Genomic DNA, 24,781 nt, shown 5'->3' on the forward strand with positions numbered 1-24,781 from the left:
CTGGCTCTCTTGAGCTTAGACAAAAATAAGAAGGAAATAAAATAAAAATATTTGTAGGACTATTTATATTTTGTTGCACGGTTGAAAATGTTTCGTATTTTGAGGTGATACTGTGACACATAATTTTTTTTTTTAAACGGTTTTAATTAGGTCAACTAAAATATGCGTCACATCCTGCTACGGTCCCGCACCAGCGCCTTTTCTTGCAGGCGAATAACCTGACCCCCGGCTCGATGAGCGAACTATGGATAAATCAAAGAAAAGTATCGGAGGAACACAGAGGGTTTAATTCTGCGTGGTTAGAGTTATATGCTTTCACAGCAAACTATGCTGCCTTACCGGTATGTTTGATATGTGGAGAGAAGTTGTCAAAGGTGCTGCAGCCTTTACGTATTGGAGGAAAAACACGGAAGAGGAAGACAGCTGACGATCTTCAGTCCTAGTTCAATCGGTTAACTCTTTTTAGGGTGCAGCTATATGTTTTATTTATTTCAAAGTGGGCCCATTTTAATTATATTCATTTTCTTCAAATGTGCAGAGGACTCCCCAAGTGCTGTGTTGATTTATTTTAAAGTAGGCCTGTGTATTTTTTTTAATTCTCCTTAGAGTTCTTTGTTTAATATTAGAGGTAAACAGTTTTCTATAATGTAATAAATAATAAATGCAAAAAAACTGTAGTTTTTGTCTATGATGTAACAATGTATACAACTTTATAAGCTATCAAATATGTTTTGCGGCTCCAGACAAAACAAATTAGTGGAAAAGGAGGAAAAATGGCTCTTTTGATAAAAAAGGTTGCAGACCCCTGGTCTACTGCCATACCATTTTTGTTGTGTTAATGCGAAGGCAGTCATGTTGGGTAATGTGCACTGAATATTTCCCGTTATTCAAATGCAATAAAACTCAGTAACGGTTTAAACTGTTGTCTAGTTCATCATTTTTTGTATTGGTATTAGTTTTTTCCTTTTAGAGGTCTTAAAAGTCATTACATTTGTACTCATTATATTGTTGAACTATAATACTGTTGCCATTCAAAACAAAATTGTAGTTTAGAAAAGTGGTTCTCAGCCAGGGGTCCAAGGACACCCAATAGCCCTTGAAGGGGGCCACAGACAGAGAGGAAAGATATACATCACACTGCACTGTTGTATAAAACTTTAAAAATGTGTGCTACATTTTTATTTAAACTTGGCTAGTTACAGAAAACTTTGAAACAGGATTACAATTTGTTCAGAACCCGTGGCTTTTCACTTTAAAACTCTGTACTTAACATGTGTCACACAGCTTGATAAAGTCACCAATTTTGACATTTCGCTGACAACACTCAGCGGGAAACAGCCATTCATGAGAACAACACCAGACATTTCAATCGCTGTCAAAGGCAGAGATGTGGGCTGGAGTCATGCTAAATATAAGAAGTAGAAATTCAGTAATGTTTGGAAAGTTTGTTTGGAGGTGATAAACTATTGTTTTTTTGATTTGCTTGTATGCCAAATACCTGTTGTGCAGTCGCATCATCAACAAAACCATTGCAACAGTGCAGGCTGTTGGATCCTGTGCACATTGTCGTAGGTGTGTTATTGAAGGAGTGTGGCAAGTGTAGCTCATGAATTGCTGAGGGTTTAAAGAGGAGATTCTCTTGACTGGATACCTCTTGAAAAGCATCACTTTGTAGTCAGACGACACCAACAACACATGCTTTCAGGGTTCTATTTGACCTCATTCACAAAGATTCAGCAGGCCCACAGTAGCTGTCAGCAGCTCCTCGCTGTAATGGAAGATGTGCACTAATAACGATATGGTTGGGCTGTTTCCACGGCTGACGTCACGTAGCAGTCTTGACTTAGCAAGAGTTAAAGCTGTGTTCTGCCAACATAAATCCAATGGGAAGCTATAAAGTTCTGCTGTCAGAAAGTTTAAGCCTCACGGGCATACTCACTGTCAGAGCTGTTTGAAGCTGGCTTCTCTCTCCTGTGGTTCTCAGAGAACCACCAGAAATCCCATGGAAAAATATCATGCTTGAAATATGTGTTGATGAGTTTGAAATGAAGTTCTGACCTTTTGTTTCTTAGCGTTTATTGATCGATGGATATTCACTTGAGCTTTGTGCTCTTTTCCAACATCCACTCTTCTCATATTTTTTAAGATCGAGACATTCACATTGGCACTCAGACACTGAGAGCACAACATTACGTTCTTTTTTTCTTATCGAACAAATACATTTTAAAGGCTCTGATTTGTTTATCCATTGCACAGATTATTGTCTGTAGTGTCAGACACAAATGAACGTGTTGAATTGAAATACTTACGTAATGCCTGTTTAGTTGCTCACAAGCTCTTCGTTGACGTCATCTATTCCAAAAATATGTTGATTTGCATTAAATGTGTGGGTGCATCGAAAGGAGTACAATAGCTGTGCCCGGTCAAAGCATGGTTTCCCCAAGGGAACAATCTGCAGCTTAAAACCCCATGCACAATCTCTAAACGCGTTGAATTATTAAGTAAGAAATGGGTTTTCACAACTGTAGGCGACAGCTGTAATGAACGAAGACATAAAGCGATAGCATCTCGGAGCACATTGTCGACACAGCAGCGGCAGCTAGACAGCACTATGTCCCGTTTACTTTGTTTACGTGGAACATGTTTGTGTTTAGTAGTCACTTAAACATTCTTTTTTGTATGTTTGTTTATGACCCCCATCTTACTGCTCTGCTGCTGTTATTGTTATGTAACCATGCGTACTCTTACAATGGCATTCAGCTGTTTTATAGGTTCTGTTTACTTTAGGAGGGATGCATTAGGGAGAAATCTTAAGTTTCGCTAGCGATACAGACTCTTGTTAATTTCTCTCAGTCTTTCATTATTTTCCTTGCCTCACACTGTTGCAAAATACATTGTCTATTGATTTTCCTATTGCAACTTATAGTGATGAATTAAATCTGCCATAATCATTTTAAGTTTGCAAATAACTTGGATTAATAAAGAAATTAAAGGTTATATGCAGCCCTGCCTTCCAATAAGAGTTGTATCATTGTTACACATCTTATTTGAAAGCACTTTAGTGATACGTGTTAACACCACATGAAAAGAGTCAGGACACCATAGGAAGCATTAATCATTTCTGCCCCAAATGCACAATTGTCTATTTCAATTGAGCAGGCAGATGGTTTGTTGCCTTTATCTGGGCACAAACCCATCCTGATATACAAAAAATGCTGTCTTTTACCAGAATACAAAAGCCAGATCTTTTTGGATTTAAATTTGTTATTTGCACCCCACAGCTTTCTAAAAAAAATGTAGTTCTCACATTTGTTTTTCCCTGTTGTCACAATAAAGCAGGGGGCTGAATCACTGTGACTCAAGGCCTGCTATTCTTCTCAGAGATGAATATTCGCTATTGCCCAAGGTGAAAATAGGAGAGTGAGCCAGCTATTGTTTTGCTAGAGAAATGTCATCTGCATTCTCATGTCTGTTTTGCTTCTTGAAATAAAGGTTTGTCCAACTGTGCTCCCACACAGGAGACACGTGACAGACAGATTAATGATAGAGGTCTTTAACGTGATGCTCTGTCGCCAGTAGATACAGTGTGGACCTCTGTCATTAGGTTGGTAAAGGGCTATAGTAGAGCACATTGTAGGAAGATGTGGGGGAAGTAACCGCTTTTAAATCAAGTTTTCTTTAAGATGCAAATGAAACTGGTCGATGACTGTCATGACCAATGTTGCTCGGTCTACAGACAGAATGGTAAAGTCATGTCTCCTCCCAAACGAATGCAGTAGATGGAACAAGCTTTCATTCAAGATTTTTCAAGGCAAAACCAGAATTAGGAAACATGAGGGTACTCGTTGTTGAATAGTTCTGCAGGTACCGTAGGCTCAGCACTCGACAAAACACAATCCTACTTGGCTAAATAACCTAGCCTACAGTAGCTACCAGCTAAGGGCTAACGTAAACGGAGATTGCATTGAGATGCATTATGATGTGTTCAAGCTTTATTAAGTGAACAATTAGTTTAGGGTCATTGTAAATAATAAGGTTATCATAAAGTGAAACTGAGGCGGTTCATCAGGGATTAGAAATATTTACATAATGTAGTATGCAAATGGGAATAAAGAAGAGTATGTTGAAGTACATGGGATTTTTAACTGTTTTCTAATGTTATATAATGTGATATATGGCCTTCAAAACAAGGCAGGAATAGCTAAAACGGCTATAGACCATGATCCAGGGCTCTGAATTCACATCTTTCTTATTTTTCCTGAATCTCTTCACTTGTAATTGAATAAGGCAAACTAGTATTACAGCCCACATTTCAGCATTTCATCTGTATTTTGTATCAAAGAGTTACACAGCTTGGTTTGTGTTTTTATTCTCCTGGCATTGCTGCTGCATTTCAAATAAGGAATCCAATGTACTTGAACAGCCCATTTCTGTATTTATAATCCAACATTACACCAGAGGGTTTTTAAAGGTGTATTAGAGTCTGTTAGATCCTTTGTAGGGAGTCATGATCAGTGACGCATGAATAAAAAGAGTCATTGTTAGACCAATGCATGAGCAGGCTCTATATTGGCTCTTTAATAGAAATGGAATAAAAGCCTGTTCAGTTTGTCCACATCTGATACATTGGCGGTTCCTCCACACAGGTCACACAGTCCATATGGTTGTATTACTTTTGTGTGAGATGTCTGAGCAAGAAAATGTTTTCGTGTTGTGTGGGAGTATTTTACTCAACAGTAACAAAACTTGCTTTACTCGGCCTTAAAAGAAGCTGCTCACCCACCATTAGTCTGGCTGTCAGTGGAGAGTTGCTGCTTTGCACTGTCCAAATGAGGCCTGAGCCGAATATAAAATGCTCAGATTGTCGTGCCCAAATGAAGCGGGAAACATTGTTTGTACAATGTGGTCCATAAGGAAAAGTAAAGTGCATACAGCAGACTATTGGGGGAGGGGGTGATTGTTTGTACAGAGACACAGGGACTAACCAATACTCCTAAGCCCCTTTCACACATTAACTGCAAACCTGAAACTACATTACCCGGAGGAGTTGTATGTGAGAACGCAAATGTCTGAGTTATTGAAATAGACTTTACCCCACTTCCCTAGCACTAAGTCTGTCTAATAAAGTGATGTTGATTGATAGACATGTGTGAATAGGGCTGCTCGTAATCTGTAGAATTGATGGCAAAGCATAGCGCGTATCAGTGTCGTTTCCATGTGTCCGGCGCTAAACCTTGCTACATGACTCATGACATGAGAATTCTTTCACATAAATGCTGTAAGAAAGATGACGTCGCCCAAGGTGGTTTCTGACTGTTAGTATTAATTATTATTGACAAAAAAGTGATCCGACTCCACCGTCTTGTAATAACTGTCAGTGAGATTTTGCCTCCTTAAATTGTTCTTTAAATTTGAATAATTACATTTTGACCAATGGCAACCCACACGCTTCTTTTGCCAACTTTCAGCTAATAGGATCCAAAGGTGTTTCGGTTAAGATCTGTCAAACAAACTCTCCAAAACTGGTGGAAGAGGAGGGTCTTGGACCATGTCGAACTGTGACTCGTGGTGTGGTTTGTCTTTGAAAGCAAACTGACAAACCACACGGTGTGTAAACAGCAGACTCTGCTAATTGCGAGCTATTTATAAATTATCTCAATCTTAAATATAATGTACAAGCCATGTATATTCATGTTAATCTTTGGTAACTATGGTGACCATGGACGTCAGCATGTGAGTGCTGGGAATGTTCCCCCAATCCATCAGATTGCCAGAGCAGTAAGTGCTGAGGTCTGCTGTGGAGGTTTCCTACTACGTGTGCTCTGGCAGTCCATTAAGTAATCAACACCAGTAATGCTGTCTATTTCTTTGTCCTTCCATAACATGCAGTTTCACACAATACCAATTATGAGCTTGTATACAAATATATTTTTAACACCAGAAAACATAATTCTGTACGTAACATATACATAAAAAACAATTTAAGGGCTGCATGACCTGCTGTCAATCAACACAATTTCCTTTTTTTTTTTCTTTTTTTTCTTCTGGTCCAACATTTTGTACATGTACTTTTGTTAATATTCTGCTATCCATTATTCAAAAATATTGTTGAATCAAATTACCAAATATGATCTGACCCTCAAACATCTTCAAGTCAGTGCAGGTTTTTAGGCTCAGCTGGAAGAATGTTCCAGTGTTTGCTGGCTGTAAATGAAAATGCAGATTGTGCAGAGGTAGTGCGCCTCAGTGGGACGGTTATATCTGCATTTAGTGCAGATCTTGAGTTTGTGCCACTCTGCTCACGGTGGAGCTGGAAAAAGCTCCTCAATGGTGGTGTTGTAGCATTGTTAATGATCCTGAATACCAATCCAACTCTTGTAAGCAGAACAAGATTTTCAAAACGTCTCTTTGTGATCCAACTTTTTCACAGCTTCTAATCTTCTTGTGTCTTTCTGTTTAAGTTGAGAGTAGAGCTCAAATAAACAAGATGTAACCGTTACTGATCGTTGAGGTAATATTTCAAGCAAAAGGGCAAATAAATTAATAAATGTGCCTCGTTACAGCCCGGTGGTGAGGATTTGCTGCATTTCTTTGTCTTATGTGATAGAAACACTGAAACAAAGGTAACTGCACTGGGGACAGGAAGATTGATCTCACTTCACTGGCACAATGGTTTCTGTTCATCAAGAAAACAAGTCTTAAGGGCTAAATGCTGTTCTTGAGGCGAAGGAAAAGGTACAGTTCTTTTGGAAAATGCATTATTTTAAACATTTATATGAAAAAATTAAAGCATTGCCTTGACCCTAAAAATAACAAAATATATAATTGCATGTAAAACCATTCTCCATACTCACCTTTTTATTGTGCCTACCCCTGCCTCATTTTTTTTGTAACTGAATAATGGTCGCTGCTGCCTCTTTTGTCTGAGCTGAGAGTGGAAGTGGAAGGGCTCTGACCTCCCCCCCTCATCTTCATCACCCATCTCTTTCTACTAAAGCCTCTCTTTCTGGAGTTGAAAGATACGAATCTGAGGTATGTTAGTAATTTTCTGTCCGAGCAGCACCAAGGCACCGCGATAAGGAATGTGTGTGTGTGTGTGTGTGTGTTCAAGGGGGAAAGAGAGCAGCTTGTTAACGTATGATGTAGGAGGGGAGTTTGCCTGGCAACAGGTGCAAAGCCTGGGATGAGACAGTTGATAGTATATACTTTTCTCCCTGCTGTAACCACCCCCCTCCTCTTTCTACCACGCGCCCTTCCTGCCTCCCTCATCATCCCAAGCTGCCTTTTGATGAAGTGATGATCACTTTGACCTCACCACTGACAAGTAAAGCAGTCAACGTCATAAAAAATGCATGAAGTTGATCTTCAATTAAAAAAGGTTTGATGTTGTTGACGGTAATTTGCAAAGGGTTGACATCTAAACAGCACAGGCTGACTGGGTTTATCTCCTCTTTAATATGTTTGCAATTTAATTGTGGATGTTTGTTGTGCGTGTTTGTGAGGAGTGGGCTGAGGAAGACGTTCGCCTGATGTCAGAGGTTGATGTGGGTGTATGAGTCATGGCGGGGGGGGTGGTGGCGGCGGCTGGTCCGACGGTTTGACGACAGTGCCTGCTGGAGCAGATGGTTTCAGTCACCATGGAGAGGGGGGGGGGGGGGGGGGGGCACAGTTAGAGGTACAGTCAGAGATGCTGTTACTTCAGAAGGTGGCCGATTGTCCGTATCCTTTGTAAGAGGGGGTTAGAGATAATACACACAGTAAGAGGTGATTTAACTTGACTTACAAAGGCTTTTTTACTCTAGCAAGAATACACTCTTGAGTTCAATGGTATGAGTTATTCAATTCAATATTTTCACTCCCACAAGTTTCCATAAATGCATAGACCGAAAAACCAGGACCTCTCGGTCTCTGCTATGTTGCTTTCGATCATTCACCCCACCATTTTGGAAGTGCATTGATAAATCACTGGCATATCCCTTTATTTAAATTGTATTTATGAAGAGATGAATGAAGAAAAGAAAATATAAAAATATAAAAATATATATATATTTTTATATTATTTGTGTTACAGTAATATGTTTGTGTCACTGTCTACTATTGTAATTATTGATACTAATTACAATTGTATTAATGAATTTATTGCATCCAGTCCACAATACTTAGAAAGTTCACCTCTCCAATCATACACCCTAGTGCAGGGGTCGGCAAACCCTGGCACACGTGCAAGTGGAATAAGTGCAAAATATCTAAATTTTATTTTCGGATCCTGAACGAGACCGCCGCCAGGGCGCGTCTCCCCGTTACCTGCAGAAGGAAGCCATGCACGCAACGCAGCCCCGCTCTGTTTAACTCCAGTCGACTTGCTGCTGCTTTCCTCCGTGGTGAAACGATCAGGGGTGAAGTGCTGCCGGAGCGCGCCGGCACTTCACAAATTGCAGTACCCATGAGGAGCTGTACAAATGCCGCAGTTTTTGCGTGGCTGTGTCTTTAGTTGAAAGCCCATATGTGGATGTATACTAGTTCATTGAGGTTAGTATTAGCCTGTTTCTCCTTAAAGGGGTAGTTAAGAGAAAAACTAATCTAGTTATGGAAACATTGATGTCTTTTTAGAAAGTTAACTTATTTAAAGAGGGAAATAACTTTAGGTATCACTTTTAAAAACTATGATTACTGATATTGGAATATTACATGTATTAAGGCCATTTTACTTAAAATAAATGGTATATTTCTACTAACATTGAGGATGACACATTTAAGAGTGCAATAGAGAGAGAGATAAAAAGAAGGTTCTCCTTGAGGGAAAAGGGCAGAATTTATCTCACAGACTGACCTACTTTTAAATATCTGAACATCTTTAAACAGGAGTGTTTGAAGGGACTACATCAAAGATTCTGGAAATGCTAGAGAGCCAGTGCACCCATAGGAAAAATACCCATTTGGCTGAACTTGTAGTTGCAACATGATTCACAATATTGAAGGGAATGATCCTTTTTGGATCATTATTCTTATTTTTATTGACAATGATAATGGTGTGATATTTTTTTCTTCTGCAAAGAGACTTTTCCAAGCAAAGATTTTTTTCTAACGGTTGTAATATATGATATATAGGCCGTGACATTTCTGAAGAACAACATAACTTTATTCAGTAAGTAATTTGCCTTTTAACTATTATAAATCTTCCTTGGTATTGATCGATTAAAGCCACTCTCAAACTGAGTTATCTAAAGTGATCTGATGTCTTTATTCAGGGAGCAAAAAACAAGTAACATTACATCCTCCACTATTCGGATTGGATTGAGTTGCCAAAGAATATGCTACACAGTATCATTTTATAAGAAGAGAATGTTCTGGTATGACCCATCTTTTTTATTTGATCAGAACATTCTGTAAATCAAAAATGCTCCTCACTGTTAACAGTTAAACCTTGCACAGACTATAATTTAATGTGGGTGAAAATGTTATGGTTGTCTGTGTACCTTTTTTATGCTATATGATGCAAGCAAAATAGCCCCAAAGTAACTATTCAACACAACATTATTACAAGCAGCATTAGACAGGCTGCTTACACCAAGTCATGACTCAAGTTGAACACAGACTTTTGCGGATACACTCAAAAGCACTTTTCAATAGTTTACTTTATTTGTAAAATATTCACAATGAAAAGTAATAGGCATTGTTGTGACTTCACAGAGGCTCACAGCACTAACCAACACACAGTTTATTCAGTGCACATGCATCATGCTAGATTCAAAGCCCTTACAATAATCACGGTTCTTCGCACTTAAACTCTACTTGATCTGAGAAACAGTTTGTTAAATCTGATTTTTGGAGGTGAAGTTTGTTAGTTCATCCAAAAACAAACCTAAATGCACTGTGGTTTTCCCTCCAAGCTCCAGAGAGGCTAATAAACTAACTATTAAATGCACTAAACACAGCACACACAGAGTAGAGCAACACATACATACACATACACACAGGCACAGACTGTAGTAAAGCTGAATGGCACAACTGTGCACATCACGGCTGGTCTTAAGGCTTTTGCAGCAGAAGCAGTTCTAGCGATGTTCAGCCTCTCAGTTGGATACCTTAGCATTTCTTATGGAAAGTTTACTGTTGGCTTGTCTTCCATATTTCAGAGTTTAGGTGTCATATCTAATCAGACGTAAAGTTGATCTAGATCATTCTGAATTCTCTAAATACTAGCTTACAAAGCAGTGTAGAGGTCAATTCACCCGCTGCTATCAAAAAACACTGTGTGTAAGCCAGCCTTGTGCATTTAAAGATATAAACACAGTCCAGGGAGACAGTCCAACCCGCCTCTTCTCCTTCTTCCACCTAATGACACATTACAGCTCAGCACATGTTACAAGATCTTCACTTATTTTAGCGGGACGGGTATTGAATTAGGCACTACTTTCCCCCTCTCTGCCTCCCCCTTTCCTCCTCTCCCTTCTGTTTCTGTACCCTACTTGACAAAGTGCAAGGCCTCCGCTGCCACCACAGAGCCTTTGCTGCTGTCGAGGCTGGTGACCATCTTGAAGCCGGATCTCAGCGCGAGCATCACTGTCTCTAGTTTCAGACAGTCAAGTGTGCACAGGAATGTGCTGTCCTCCTTCAGAACGAGCCTCGAGCCCGGCTCCGACTTGATGAAGTGTCGGAACTGGATCACGTTGGATGACACCTCAAATTCTTCTGGGAAGCCGTCCAGGCGGCTCTTGGAGATCTGCACCAGCCGGCCTTTGACCTTGTCGATGAAGGCGGAGTCACTGCAGTACACTTTGAGGCCCTGAGACCTCTCATGGCTGTCTGTCACCTCCAAAAATGCTGCCTCCCGCTGTGCCGCCCTCTGACTTTCCCACTCGACAACGGCTTCCACCAGTTCACTCAGGCGGTAAAAATCAGCTTCCCGGCGCAGGAGCCCAGCCTCGCGGAAGTCGTCAGGCAGCTGAAGCTCTCCGGTTCGGAGGTAGTTGAGCACATGGCGAAAAACCGGACCATCTCTATCGATGAATGGGTTGCCCATGGAATCAGTGTGCTGAACAGGCTTCTTGCCATTGGCAAGCTCTTCCAGGAAGGAGCCCTGGTGTTTGGAAAGGGTGGTCCGGTGTGCGGTGTACAGGAACCCCCCTACGTTCAGAGTGATGGTGCCTGAGGAGGGCTTCTTGAAGCTCTTGCTGGGCTGCAGCAGGTCCGGGTTGATGTGCCTCAGTTCACTTTCCATCCTTCTGAGGTTCCATTCCATTCTCCAGTCACCCTCTCCAGCCTCGACCCAGCCGCCTCAGAGCTGGTGTGTCTGCAGCACGAAACAAGTCTGGCTTTTTCTTCCTTTTTGGATCTGGCAGTGAGTCTGTGCTGCCGCTGAGAAAATGAAAAGGTGTTGTCAGCTGTCGTACAGTGAGAGCGAATGTGTCCGAGAGAGTGTGAAGGTGGATGGGTGAGTGATGTCTGGCAGAGAAGCTACAGTGAACTGGTTTCTGAAAACAGACTGGCTCTCTGTGCTGCTTGCTGTCCCTCCTCTCCCTTTCTCTCCCTTTCTCTCCCTCTCTCTCCCTCTCTCTCCCTCTTCAGGAGTGGGCGGGCAGACAGCGTCACACTCAGGGAGGAGAGAGAAGGGATATGCAAACAAAAGAAGAGTGCGGAGCTCTTTCTTTCTTGCTCTCTTTTCCTAATTATCTGTTAAAAAAGGTGCAGAGCTCTAACACACACACACACACACACACACACACACACACACACACACACACACACACACAGCCTTCACCAGATGGAGGGGGGTTGCTATATTCTTTTGTGGTGTGAAACCATCTCGGCTTGTGTGAGCCTGAATTTGAAATTCCCTTTGCAGCCAAATCCATCTGGTAATCACACACAGTGCTACATGTGAACTATTTGAAAAGAAATCCAGTTCAATACAGGGCTTAACTGCAATCTTTTTTTGTCTCATCTCTCATATCACTTCAGGGAGAAGTACGATTCCAACATTACTTATGTAAATGAGAGCAATAGGCGGTGCATTTATATATGCACATCCTGTTTTGGTTTTTGCAAGGTAACAAACAAGCACTGTCCTACTGAATGTTGCCTGTGCACTGACTAAGTGTGTCTTGTGTGTGCACTGGCTTGTGGGTCATGTGGAGGAAATGGGCCAATTACAGTGAATGGTCGTCGGGGCAGGAAGTACAGGTTATGAATTGGCTTATACTTTGGCCTGCAGCCCCTCGTGTGTGTGTGTGTGTGTGTGTGTGTGTGTGTGTGTGTGTGTGTGTGTGTGTGTGTGTGTGTGTGTGTGTGTGTGTGTGTGTGTGTGTGTGTGTGTGTGTGTGTGTGTGTGTGTGTGTGTGTGTGTGTGTGTGTGTGTGTGTGTGTGTGTGTGTGTGTGTGTGTGTGTGTGTGTGTGTGTGTGTGTGTGTGTGTGTGTGTGTGTGTGTGTGTGTGTGTGTGTGTGTGTGTGTGTGTGTGTGTGTGTGTGTGTGTGTGTGTGTGTGTGTGTGTGTGTGGTGTGTGTGTGTGTGTGTGTGTGTGTGTGTGTGTGTGTGTGTGTGTGTGTGTGTGTGTGTGTGTGTGTGTGTGTGTGTGTGTGTGTGGTGTGTGTTGGTGTGTGTGTGTGTATGGTGTGTGTGTGTGTGGGTGTGTGTGGTGTGTGTGTCATGTGGAGGAAATGGGCCAATTACAGTGAATGGTCGTCAGGGCAGGAAGTACAGGTTATGAATTGGCTTATACTTTGGCCTGCAGCCCCTCTCAGGGGAGGTGTGTGTCAAATCATCTTAAAATACACAGGGCCTGTAAATGTTAGTATAATTGATTTGGCTTTTAGACAGCTTGCAGTGTGTGACTAAAATAAAGCAATCTGTACTTTGTAGACAATCAGATGTGGTGCTCCATGCTAACATTTAAGCATACTGGACACTGATGATTGATAATGATCATGCAGTATTATATATTAAATATGGCATTGCATGGCAGATTTATTTCAATGTATTAACATCCAGGTGAAGCTGTGAGTGTTTGTTAGACTACCCACCTAGTAATCAATGTTGCAGTATAGTCTGGCTACTTCGACTACAACATGGTGAGTAAATGATTTATGGAAACAACATAAGATCAAGAGATAAATAAATCAATACCCTTATCTCTCTGTCTACTGTCCCTTAGATCATGCTAGACAACTAAAGTGCGCATGTTCTTATGATAACCACTAAGTAACCACCTTCCGTTTGCTAAATGTTTCTCTTTGTTTCTTTCGGCATCATCTTATGACAAAATCACCAGGGAATCAGTAGAAAATGGCATAAATCCTATTCTTATATGTTACACTCTCTACAAACTTCTGAGTATTTCAGTCCGTATGGTGTTGACCTCCTTCAGATAGATTTACTTTAACCTGGGGGACAATGTCTGCATGATTGATCAGCACTTGTATAGGACTCTGGCAATGACCACATACTTGGATTGAGGCAGTATTTAGGCAATGCAGTGCAACAGAGACATAGGGCTTGCTTTGGATGTTTACTGTATATCTCAAGGTAATTGGTTGCAAAATATTGTTTCTTGAAGCATTTCCTAGATGAGACTTGAATGATTGATTAGCTTTAGGGCTGCAACTAACTTTTGTCGTCTGTAAATTGTTGTTTTTGATTAATCTTTGAATAAAAACGTCAACATCTCTAAAACATCAACACATTTTTTTAAATGTGTGCGCACTCCTTTCCAGCAGAATAAAGTGACAGCATTATTATTGCAGAGCCCGTTGCGCATCATGAAAAGCTGAACAGTTGAAAGAGAAAAGACAAAACGTGACGCTTGTTCAGCTCCTCTCTGGATGACTGAAAACATTTACACAATGAGAGAAACTCTACAAAGGTGCTCGGTGGCCTTGTCATTAACCCTACAGATATAAGAGCTTTGTGCAAACACAAAACATCAATGTGTGTGTATGACGCTTTCATACCGCTGCTGCGTGTTTCACTCATAGTTCAGCAAATGTATCATTACTTCTTATTGTGTGTCTTGACCAGCTCGCACTTAGCAAACAGTTGGCAGAGGTGTTATATGTTCTGGTCTACATGGTTGAGAAAAGCATAGCAACTGTGATGCTCAGATTCTGCCCTCTTGGCGCCCACGGTCCTGCCTTTTTCAAAGTCTGTGGGATCACACTTGAGGCCACTTCTCAGCAGTCTGTTCATGCAAAGTAGATGCAGAAATGAAGGAGCTGTTGCATGCACCTGTTTAATTAGCGACAGTAATGAAAACTACAGACAACTCAGATATGTAATTTTAATACACTTCAGATTGCACCAACGAGAATTAAGATTAAGTCAATGCTTACTGGAAAGTAGAAGCTGTTGATGTAACAGCAGGCTAAAACCCCCCTTTAGTGAATATTATATATATCACTTTATGTAACATGACCAATAAGATGATTTTGTTGTTGTAGGATGAATCTTTCATTTTAATCCAAAATGTAACTTGAAGCAGTTTGATAAGTTGTTATCAAAATCATTAAATTAGTATCTATGCTTGTCTCTCAAAGCATAAATAACACATTTCAAAATCATGGAAATAATCCCGGCTCTTTTCCCGAGAACAATTAATAAAAATAGTTATGACACGTTTTAGACTTTGTGCTTATTTTCCTGAAAAGAAAGCATTATCAGCAGGTGGGCTATATTTATGCAACATGTTGTCAACTAGTTGCACCCAACGGCTCGTGCTGCAAATGGAGGCGCACAATAGGGAAATAGCCAAAGTAAAGCCGAGTGACGGCTCTCTCTGTCGCCTCTGCGTTTTCCTAATCATAAGTGATTAGCGGTATCATCATCAACAACACCCAATTGGAATTGCAAACGAGGCCAAGATGCAGCAGAGAGGATTGTGGGAGGTTTGACCTGCTTTCTGCCTCCTGTTCATTCAAATTGGCTCCACAGGGACGATCGTTATCCTCTAAGTCAGTGAGAATCTGTTTCGTCACAGCTGTTCTGTCTCTTTATGAAACTGTCTGCTCAGGACATTCAAATTAAATGTTCCTAAAATTCTGCTTGCAAGGACCCTCCATTTCTTTCCTAAAGGTGGTGAATTATTCATCGAGGTGCTCTAGGGCTGCTGGTGGAAGATGTAGTCACTGACTACTGTGAAGCTTGCATGGCAACCACTCAAAATAGGGTCTTGTGTGAGCTCAGAGCTGTCAATCTCTTGCTTCATGTTATATTATGGAAGACTACTTAATATATAGAGTCTTGTTTTTGTCAGGAGTAAAGTTAATCTCATTAATCGAAATGATCAGACATCAGCATTTTATTCTGGGAGATTCAGATGCCCTTCGGTTTCAGAGGAGCGTAATTGTCACATTGTGTGAAATGTAGCATTTTGTAATATTCTTGTTTTAATATTCTTGAATGTAGGTGCATAATATGACTTGTGAAGAAGGTTAAATACAAAACAATTAAAGCACTTTACATAATAACACATGCTATCTAAAGTGATCTATCATATAGGGAATAACTTTAAAAGTGAAAACATAAACTCTTATTAATAATAAAACAAAAGCCCATTGACAGATCTAAGTATTGAAGGCATAAGGAAGACAAGACATGTCGCCTGGGGTAAACACTATTTATAATAATATTTGATAAATCCCTCTCGAACACCGATTGTTCAATCACAGTTTAGCAACTGTAACTAGGCTCAGCAGGCTTGTTAAGCTTTACATTTCTCCATGTTAAAGCAGCATGTATGTCACTATACGCTTCATTTATAGGGTAGATTCAACTATGCGTATGTCTATTCAAAGCATAAATTGCAATCGGTGACATGTACAGTCTGTCAGTCAGTCCCACAATATTCCAGGCTGGAATAACTCGTCACATTGGAATTAATTAAAAAAATTGTACAGATATCAAAATTATCTAGCAGATAAATCCTACTGACTAAGGTGACCCCTGGCTTTCCCTCTAGTGCCCCATGAATATCACATTTGTACTTATTGAATAATTGTATATATTAAAAAATACCTGAAAATACAAATGATATTCCTATTATTTTTTGTTTACATGTTAACATGTTATCAGCCTTACAAAGCCACTCCTTTATCTGTAGACCTAAAGTTTGGTTTTGGTTTAGTTAACACAACATATATAATTATATAGATTCACAAAGTATGTTTTTAGTGAGGACATATATTACATTTTTAAAGTTTTAAGATACAAAGGGGCTCATACATATTTTGTAACACCCTGATTTGTAGTCCAGCCACATCGATCATAACACCTCTTTGTTAAGGTTTCTCTGTAATCCTAAAATATTTACCTTGATGCAGCAATGCGTTTATAATGTTGAGAAATAGTCCAGTCTTTTTTTGATTACCTTTTCCACCAGTTTTCTCTGTGTTAGTGGCACTTTGAAGTTTACTGTTGCATATGGATGCTGCTTGTTGATGTTAAATCAAAAGGGGTAAGCTGACTACAGTTACAGACATCGGAAAATGACTTCAAAGTTAATTAATGGAATCATTAAATGTCTTTAATGAGGAAGCCTCTGGGCTTAGTAGAGAGGAGATCTAATGGAAAATTATATTTGGAGATCCAATCAGTGACTTCACCCCCCCGCCCCTATTGCTTCCTTGTTGTCACAATGTGTACACAGGGCACACTTCCATGCAACAGATGCTTCAACTCATAAATGCATGTCCATTCATCTGGTTTCTAAAGCCAAGCGTTTGTACATTCCTATTTTCTAAATGTTGTTATTTACCAAAATGGGTAGACATTCACAAGTCTGATTTCCACTATTACAGGTAATACAAAATAGATCTAGGTCTTCAGGACTGTCCATTAACCAAACGGCAGAGAATTAGCAGAGATTCATCAGTTGTTTTGGATTGGTAATGTTCTCCAACAAAGCCAGAGCAGCTGTCATTATGCCAGACCATTATGCTTTTTATAGCAGCTATATCATTAACACATCACATAAACTGATAGACCAACATTAGCAGTGATATCAAAAAGATAATGATGTAATTTACATTGCTTATATTGAAAAAGACTGGAAGGGCATTGTTATAACTGAAAATTCGTCAAGATCATAAACACGGAGAAGTAAATAAATATCTCCAGTGTAAACAATAAGTAATACAACTGTTAAACAAAACCATGAGGTTGTAAATGTGTGATTGCAACTATATTTCTGTGGATGTTTAAAAGTTAAATGGCAACATACTATTTTCAAAGGACAGGGTCTTTTTATGAGATATTTTTATTTTATTTATATTTATCTTATTTATATATTATATGGACTATGGTCTTACGATATGTAAGATATATTTTTGTATTTAGTTTATTGCTTTGAGAGGCTTTGCCTGCACATTTTAACAAATTATTTTATGGTAATGTCCTACCCGTTTGTTAGGAATTTTGCCCTATTATAATGTAACAAAAAACAGCTAACTTGTTATTAGCCTAGTTTCGAAAGAGAATACGTTTTCCTGCCTCCTTACTATCTGCAAACTTGGCTCTTTCTAAAGTATTTTCACAATATTCCTGAAAGCTACTAGGGGCAGTGCTGTGCTGGTTGTATAGTCAAGAGAGTGTTGTTCTAGCGAGGCAATTAAATCACCCACAAAAATTCCTATTGGAGAGTGATCTCAGAGCTAAGAGAGCTGGGGTCATATGAATAACTCGAGGCACAGTTACGGAAGCCGCTTATGCAATGTGTTAGATGTTGTGTTTGTGAGAGAGACATTCTTTTGTAAAGCACTGAATGGAGCTTAAGGTTAGTTAACCTGGCAAAGAAAAAAAGGAAGATGTGTTAGCCTGCAACGGTTTTACAATATTGAAGAACAGCGGGGATGTGGGGTGCTGGCGAAGGTCTCAGACCGACTTATTTGTATTTATTGCTCGAGTATTATATATAGGCTTGGTGTGTTTGTGGGTGATGGAGAGGGATAGTTGATCCAGAGAGGGTGATGATGGATGGAGGCCTGGTGGGCGGCAAGCTGTTTGTTGTGTTTAACATTAGGAAGGTCAGAGCTTTGAGGAAGGGGCCTAGGAGCAGATGGAGGTAAGAGATGAGCATGAGGGGGTGGGCGAGTGACCTCCTCACCCTCGCATCTGTCTCTCCTCCTACTGTCTTCCCTCGACTATTTTTCTTTTTTTACTCTGCAAAAATTAGCCAAATGCGATGCCCCTAAATGTATTTGCACGGCGTAAATGAAGGAAATGCAGGTCTAACCTTTTCTATATACCTGCTTATTAAATATTTCCTGATCTCACTCGTATAAAACTGCCTATGGACGCAGGTAGTGGCTGCTGGAAATCAGACAGCATGAAGAAGCTCCTCTTCTGAAACTCTTACATCTGACCAATAAATCGCATTTTATTTGTCAGCACAATATGCACATGTGCTTTAAACGCATCCAAACACAACTTGGACCATGATAAATAACACAGAACACACTTTTTATTGTTAGTGCAATGAAATCCTTTGAGTCAAACGCCAATATTTAATCAAAAAGCAATAATCTGCTCTGTCCACAGTCTTTCATCCACTGCCGCAGTGTTTTACACAAACAAGTTTGGCTAATAGCGAATTGTAGACAAGTTAAAATAAAAACTCTCTGTATACAGTTGACCTGTTTAGCTTAGATTAGTTGATTGATTTATTGATTGGAAATGTACAGTATATTAAGCTTTGCCATTAGTGGATAGATAAGTCCACCATAATATCTCTCACTTCAGAGATGCTGTGCTCATTGGATGAATGGATGTTTTTGGACTAACTGCTAATGAACCCTGTGTCGCAAAGGGGCGGAAAGTGTCCGGTACATTTCCGGAAAGTTTCCATGGGAAGTTAAGCTGGGGAATTTTGGAAATATCCGATGCAAAATTAAACAAAAAACATGACACTTCAACAGATTTTTTTTTTTATTATTATTATATATTTTTTTAAAGTAGAACAGAACAAGTTTTAATAATTTTATTGAACAATTATTTGCTTCATTGAAGAACGAAAACAGGAATGTTGAGTTAAATATTACTCATCTGTGCATGTGATGGAGGAATGCACAGTGCCTGTAGGGGGTGTGGTCTCAATAGCCATGCAGTAAGCAGTGTGCTATGGCATGGATATTCAAGTGTACTTGAATGGCATCTGTTTGTTTTAGTCAAGATTATGCTAAAATATACTTTCCCCAACTATATTTAAGTTCCCTATGAAGAGCCAACCTTCAATTTGGAAAATTCCCAGTTTATTCCCATAAATTCCCGTTAATTCCCATGGAAAGTTTCCATCTTTGAAAATTCCCGGAACTTTGCAACCCTAGCTATCACATAGTAACATACTGTATAGTCAGGGGTGCACACAACTTTCTCAGTGAGGTACTCAGATGAGTACCTGGAGTCAGTGTTTGGTACTCCAACTTCTGGCGATTAACAACGGGGGGGGGGGGGGTGGTAGTGGAGTACGGAGCTTCATGACTGCGGAGCGTGTGAACGTTGTGATCAGCTGTTTTAGCGCAGGGCTGCTGTACAGACCGACGTTAACAGCAGCCCTGTCTGTGCACACGGACACCGACTCTGTCGTCCGGTGATCTAACCGCCTTCTGGAAAAGCTTCACAAGTACGTCGGTACGCAAATGCGCTTTGTGACACAAGTGACGGTACGCATTTCAGATTGTTGCCGCGCATGCGTACCTGCGTACCAGTTATGTGCACCCCTGTGTATAGTGTATGTTTCTCTCTTTGCCATTGAGTGCTGTGATAAAAGTTCTAATTATTTCAACTTTGACCTTGGTTTCCACTGGCTTTCAAAGCGCAACCAATGAGGAACCAGCTGTATGCAATGTAGCCAGAAGCAACAAAGGCAACAAGGTGAGGTTACCATAGAAACCAAACCGCCTGGCTGCTTTCACTTCTACACGGGTCTGTGCCCTATATCGCGGCGAGGGAAGAGAACATTTCCTATCAAGTGAACACACTTTGAAAGGAAAGACATGAGAGTAGTATCAATCTTCTCCACTCTCTACAAGAAAGTATTGAAAAAATAAGTACGGTGAGTTTCTCCATGAGTTCTACGACGTGTCTTGATCACAATTTGTGTATGCAACTCAGAAAAAAAGTGAGATGAGAGAACATTTGTGAATGTGACAATATATCAAAGGTCCCATGTCATGGCCATTTCTACTGATCATAATTCCATTGTTGAGGTCTACTAAAATAGATTTATATTGTGCAATTTTTTAAACTCACATTGGTTTCTCATACAGCATCTCTGTATAGTATGTGTATTCACTCTCTGTCCTAAATGGCTTGTTGGAGCTCCTGCCCCCCCTCCCTGTGAGCCCAGTGGCCGTCTGCGAGACACAGCGAAACCCAGCCCGAAACCAGCCCGAGCACACACACACACACCTGCAGCCTCGCTGGGAGTTTGTGTGTGTGCTCACACACCGACTCGCAGCCTCGCTGGGAGTTTGTGTGTGTGCTCACACACCGACTCACAGCCTCGCCGCGTCCCGCCGTCTCAGGCGGAGAAATCCGGGGAGCTGCAGCTGAGAAAAGATTGTGTGTGTGTGAGGAAGTCCGCCGATTGGTCCATTTGGACCAATCCAAGGACTTAACGTAAAGGCTCCGCGGACGTAACTTAACGGCTCTGCTGATTGGTCCATTTGGACCATTCCGCTGAGCCGTTACGTTACGTCACTATACCCAAATATGAGAGTAAGAATTCTGCAGCTCTGAATGATGGGTGCGTAGGAGAAACAGGATACTGAATGTCTGCCGAAGGTGTGCACCAAAACAAAGATCTAGCACTTAAGAGTTTTGTAGTGAAGCCATCGTGCAGGAATCTATTATTTATCTCAAGTGTTCCACCCACTCAGAAGCCTTGAGCTACACATGCTGTGGTCAGTCCAGTTTCTCCCTCAGTATGAGTGTCCTTCCATGATTTAAAAAGACATTTCTCTCCTTCATACTGTGTCCCTCTACTAGACCCTGGAGAGAGGAAACAGGAAGCATTAAGTTCCAGGGGGGAAACAGTCCTCATATTGTTATGGCCTTGATGAAATCAAACGGGGTGTTTGACCATTGCTTCTGCAACAGCAGGAACGTTGGATGTTGAACACGTGTGTGTGGGTGTGTTTTTAGACATGTTGCTGGCAAGTGCTCTGGCACTTGCCAGCCAATAATTGCGCATAATTGCATCCATTTGTGGAAAAGGCAAAGATGAACATTAGTGAGATCTGTGACACGTACTGCAAAGCGTTCGTCACCTCAAGACTAAAGACAGGCTCTTAAGGCACGTGATGTCAGGTGGCATTTGTTGGTTGCCATGGTGATCTTGGCCCCTGCATGTGTTAAGCTGTGGTTTATACTAAATACATCAATATTATTTTCATTAAAAATAAGGTGGGCGATTGACATTGGTTTTCTTGCCAACAGAATTGAGGGAAAAAAAGAACAATGAATCCATCTGTATCCATCCTTCTGTAGCCCAAGCCTGATATTGTATAATTAATTTTTCTGTGCCATAGAGCTTCACTCTTGTCTCCTTTTTGTGTGTGAATATATAACAAACACTGCGCTATGTGTGTATTAATCTGTAGTTAAAATAGTTCCCTACAATTTCACAATATACTTATTTTGGAGTAACGTAACCTCTTAAAAAATAACTAGACTAATTATTTTAGAGATGGACCAACACATTGTAGGTTTTGGTCTTTTCATAGGATTTGGTCTTTGTTGAAAAAGAAAGAGGAAGGCTTCCCAGAAGAGGCTTGAGCGAGTAAATAAAGCGGCATCAAGCAAAGAGGTCAACAAGCATCACTCGTAATCTGTGTGTGATTGTGTACCACTGTTGATTGTGCTGCTGTGAAATCACATCCCCAAAATGCTGACATTTACTCCTACCAACATGAACTGAACTGAGAGAGAACACAACCCACTCAGGTGTTTCAGTGTTCCAAACTTTTAGATGTATTTGTATTAATCATTGCCATTTAGAATGAGTTGACTTATGTGGAGCTGATTCCCGACAGAACCTTAAAACTACACAAATACATGTGGTGTATATTTACACTCCATATAAATACATCTTTATATGAAGTAAATTCATAATTGCTTCTTTTTTTTTTACCAGCATACCAAAAGTGTTGGCATTCCAATCCTAAATCATTAAATATCGTTTCTCTAAAAGCACAACTTCAATCTCAATCTCAATCTTTATTTATTTATATAGCACATTTAAAACCACCTTCAGTTGACCAAAGTGCTGTACAGGCAATAACTACAATATAAAATAACACAATGGGAGGACAATAATAAAACAATAATTAAAAACATGATAAAAAGCACAATAACTAGAAACATATTAAAAAAAATACAAATGTAAAAATGTAATGTTCAACTAGTATTAAACTTCAATTAGTGTAGACATTTAAATGATAATTGAATGAGGATCTTATCCACACTCAGTTTCTGAGGAACCCTTACATGTAACTGTGGTTTGCCATATAGGAGAACATCAATCACACAAGAACAGCACAAGCAATGATAATGTGCACCGTGTCATAATCACATTATCTGCAGTTGGCGCTGACTGACGGGTGATCCTGCTGTGCCGGCGTCATACCAAACTGACGTCTTTTCAGATGATGACGCTTCAGAGGTAAAGACGTCTTTATCGCGTGTCTTTTCTTTGCATTTCGCCCACTCGTTTTCAGTGGGAGGGATTGACACAAAAGGAAAAGACGCTAGTGAGGGAAGTGTGAAGACAAGGGAGGGAATTGCCATGTATTCCCAGAGGATTCACCTCACATGATTTCACACTCTAGTGTTTGTGGAAAATGTTAAAATAAGTTTGACAGCCTCTCTCCTCCTACACAGGTCTGGACATGTCAATCTGTTCATTATCAATGCCTCGCCGCCTGCTCGTTGACCTCTACCGCTCACTGTAGACTTTCTCTCTCTGTTCTTTTTGTGTCTATCTCTCTGCTGGGATTGCTAACTCGAGGGTGTGAAATGTTGCGGCTTCTCAGACCTTTTATTTGTCCGGATACAAACAATGCCAAATCATACTTACTGTAAAACAATGCACAATAGGCTGAGCCGGTGCCAATATAACGCCAACGCTCGCCAACTGGACTCATCGCTCTGATTGGAGAGGAGCAGAAGAGGCATCAAATGGTTGGGGGTTTGACGGATGAATAATTTGATAAAGCACATTATGAAAGAACAGCTTGAAAAGTAATTGCAACAAATACAAAAAACCTTGTTCAAGGTAAATCAGAAATAGCTGAAAATGAGTGTGTGTTACATTGGTTATGTAAACTATAATACAATGTGTATTTATTTTATTCTAATATGGTGAACCTGTCACAAAGTCTTTTGATTGATTTTATTAAGGTTTACTATAAACTTACTTTACTTTAATAAAAGTAAAATACCACAGTATAAAAATACTATTAGAAATGAAAGCCATGCATTTGAAAATCTACTTGGTTCAACAGACATACTGTCCAGCATGGGAGGTTAGTGCAGTGGTTCTCATCTTAGGGGTCACTCCAAATTGTCACAAAATACATTTTAGGGATCCTGAAATGATGAATAAGGTAGAATCTTTTTTTTTTTTTTTACTATAACTGGATAGTTTGACCTCTTTCAGACTAGTATTCATAATAAAACCACATGAGAAAATTATTTTAGAACTGATAACTCAAAGTGCTAAACCAGACTTTTAGGGTTTAATCTAAAACATGTTTAATTGAATAAGCTTCTTGTTTTTTTGATGTGACATCTTATTCTGAAAAGCAACTTAATACCATTATATTATACCTCAAATCTATCGCATAAATATAGTGGATAGTAGCATGAAATTGAATTAATGCAGTACCTCTATGAACAAACTCTTAGTTAATTTCCACTGATTGATTTGACCAGATTAGTTAGTCAGTCCCCGAGTTATTCTCGCACATTTGTTAATAACAGAAAACTCTGCGACATGTGGTACATGTTCATCCACTTTATTCAGCTCTTTGTAGAAGCACCACTGTAATTACAGCTATAAGTATTTTGAGGCCAGCTGTGCACACCTGGATGTAGGTAATTAACTTCTTGACGATCCTCTTCTGCGGCGCCCGATTAGACAGCGAAGCGTTGGTTAATTGCAGTCTGCATGTCTAAGCACAGACTTTCAACAAAAGCCTGAACCTGAGCCCGGCTGCCGGCACTGTGAGAGCAGTGGGTTGAGATGCAGTTGAATTGCAATGCAACATACATTATATAGTGATTTATTTTGAATATCAATCTATTCTCAACGAGAGGCTTACAAGAACTATGTGTAGTTTAAGGGCTGTGACTTATGATTGTTTTTCAATAGTGAATCATCTGTGGATTCCAATTCAATCCATAATGTGGTGTGTCAAATGCCTTTTTAAAAATGTCCTTTTTCTGGAAACATTAAAAATTGGTAATTCTTCCTTTTTCAGATGTTGGAAATAATACATCCACATCGGGTTGTATTATACAGGAATGGCACAAGAATATGATCTTACCAATTAAATACAAGCTATGGCTCCACTACTTCAAAAATATTAAAACATATGGTTGAAACCCTGTTCTTGAGGAAAGATAATGGACTGAACAATAATATAAACGCAACACTTTTGTCATAGCAATTCCAAAGAAGGTCTCTAAGGAATGGATTAAGTTGTTTAAAAACACCTAGAGAAATGCTGATGGGCCCATCATGGAAATATAATTAAACTAGGATGGAACCATTTCTACACTAAAAATATAAA

At 40.0% G+C, this 24,781-nt stretch overlaps 2 protein-coding genes across 2 annotated transcripts in view; one reads left to right on the forward strand and one right to left on the reverse strand.

The window, feature by feature from the left end:
- Positions 1 to 24,781, forward strand: part of LOC117485562 (general transcription factor IIF subunit 2-like) — a 43,574-nt gene that overhangs the window by 12,856 nt on the left and 5,937 nt on the right. The window lies entirely within an intron of this gene.
- Positions 9,223 to 11,503, reverse strand: kctd4 (potassium channel tetramerization domain containing 4). Its single transcript, XM_034134140.1, has one exon. It carries the CDS (start codon positions 11,240 to 11,242, stop codon positions 10,466 to 10,468), a length of 777 nt encoding a protein of 258 aa, XP_033990031.1. The 5' UTR covers positions 11,243 to 11,503; the 3' UTR covers positions 9,223 to 10,465.

Source organism: Trematomus bernacchii, unplaced genomic scaffold (genome assembly GCF_902827165.1).
Source record: "Trematomus bernacchii unplaced genomic scaffold, fTreBer1.1, whole genome shotgun sequence".
Classification (NCBI taxonomy): domain Eukaryota; kingdom Metazoa; phylum Chordata; class Actinopteri; order Perciformes; family Nototheniidae; genus Trematomus; species Trematomus bernacchii.

Coding starts and splice junctions, on each gene's coding strand:
- kctd4 (XM_034134140.1), bottom strand. CDS start 11,242: ATGGAATGGAACCTCAGAAGGATGGAAAGTGAACTGAGGCACATCAAC.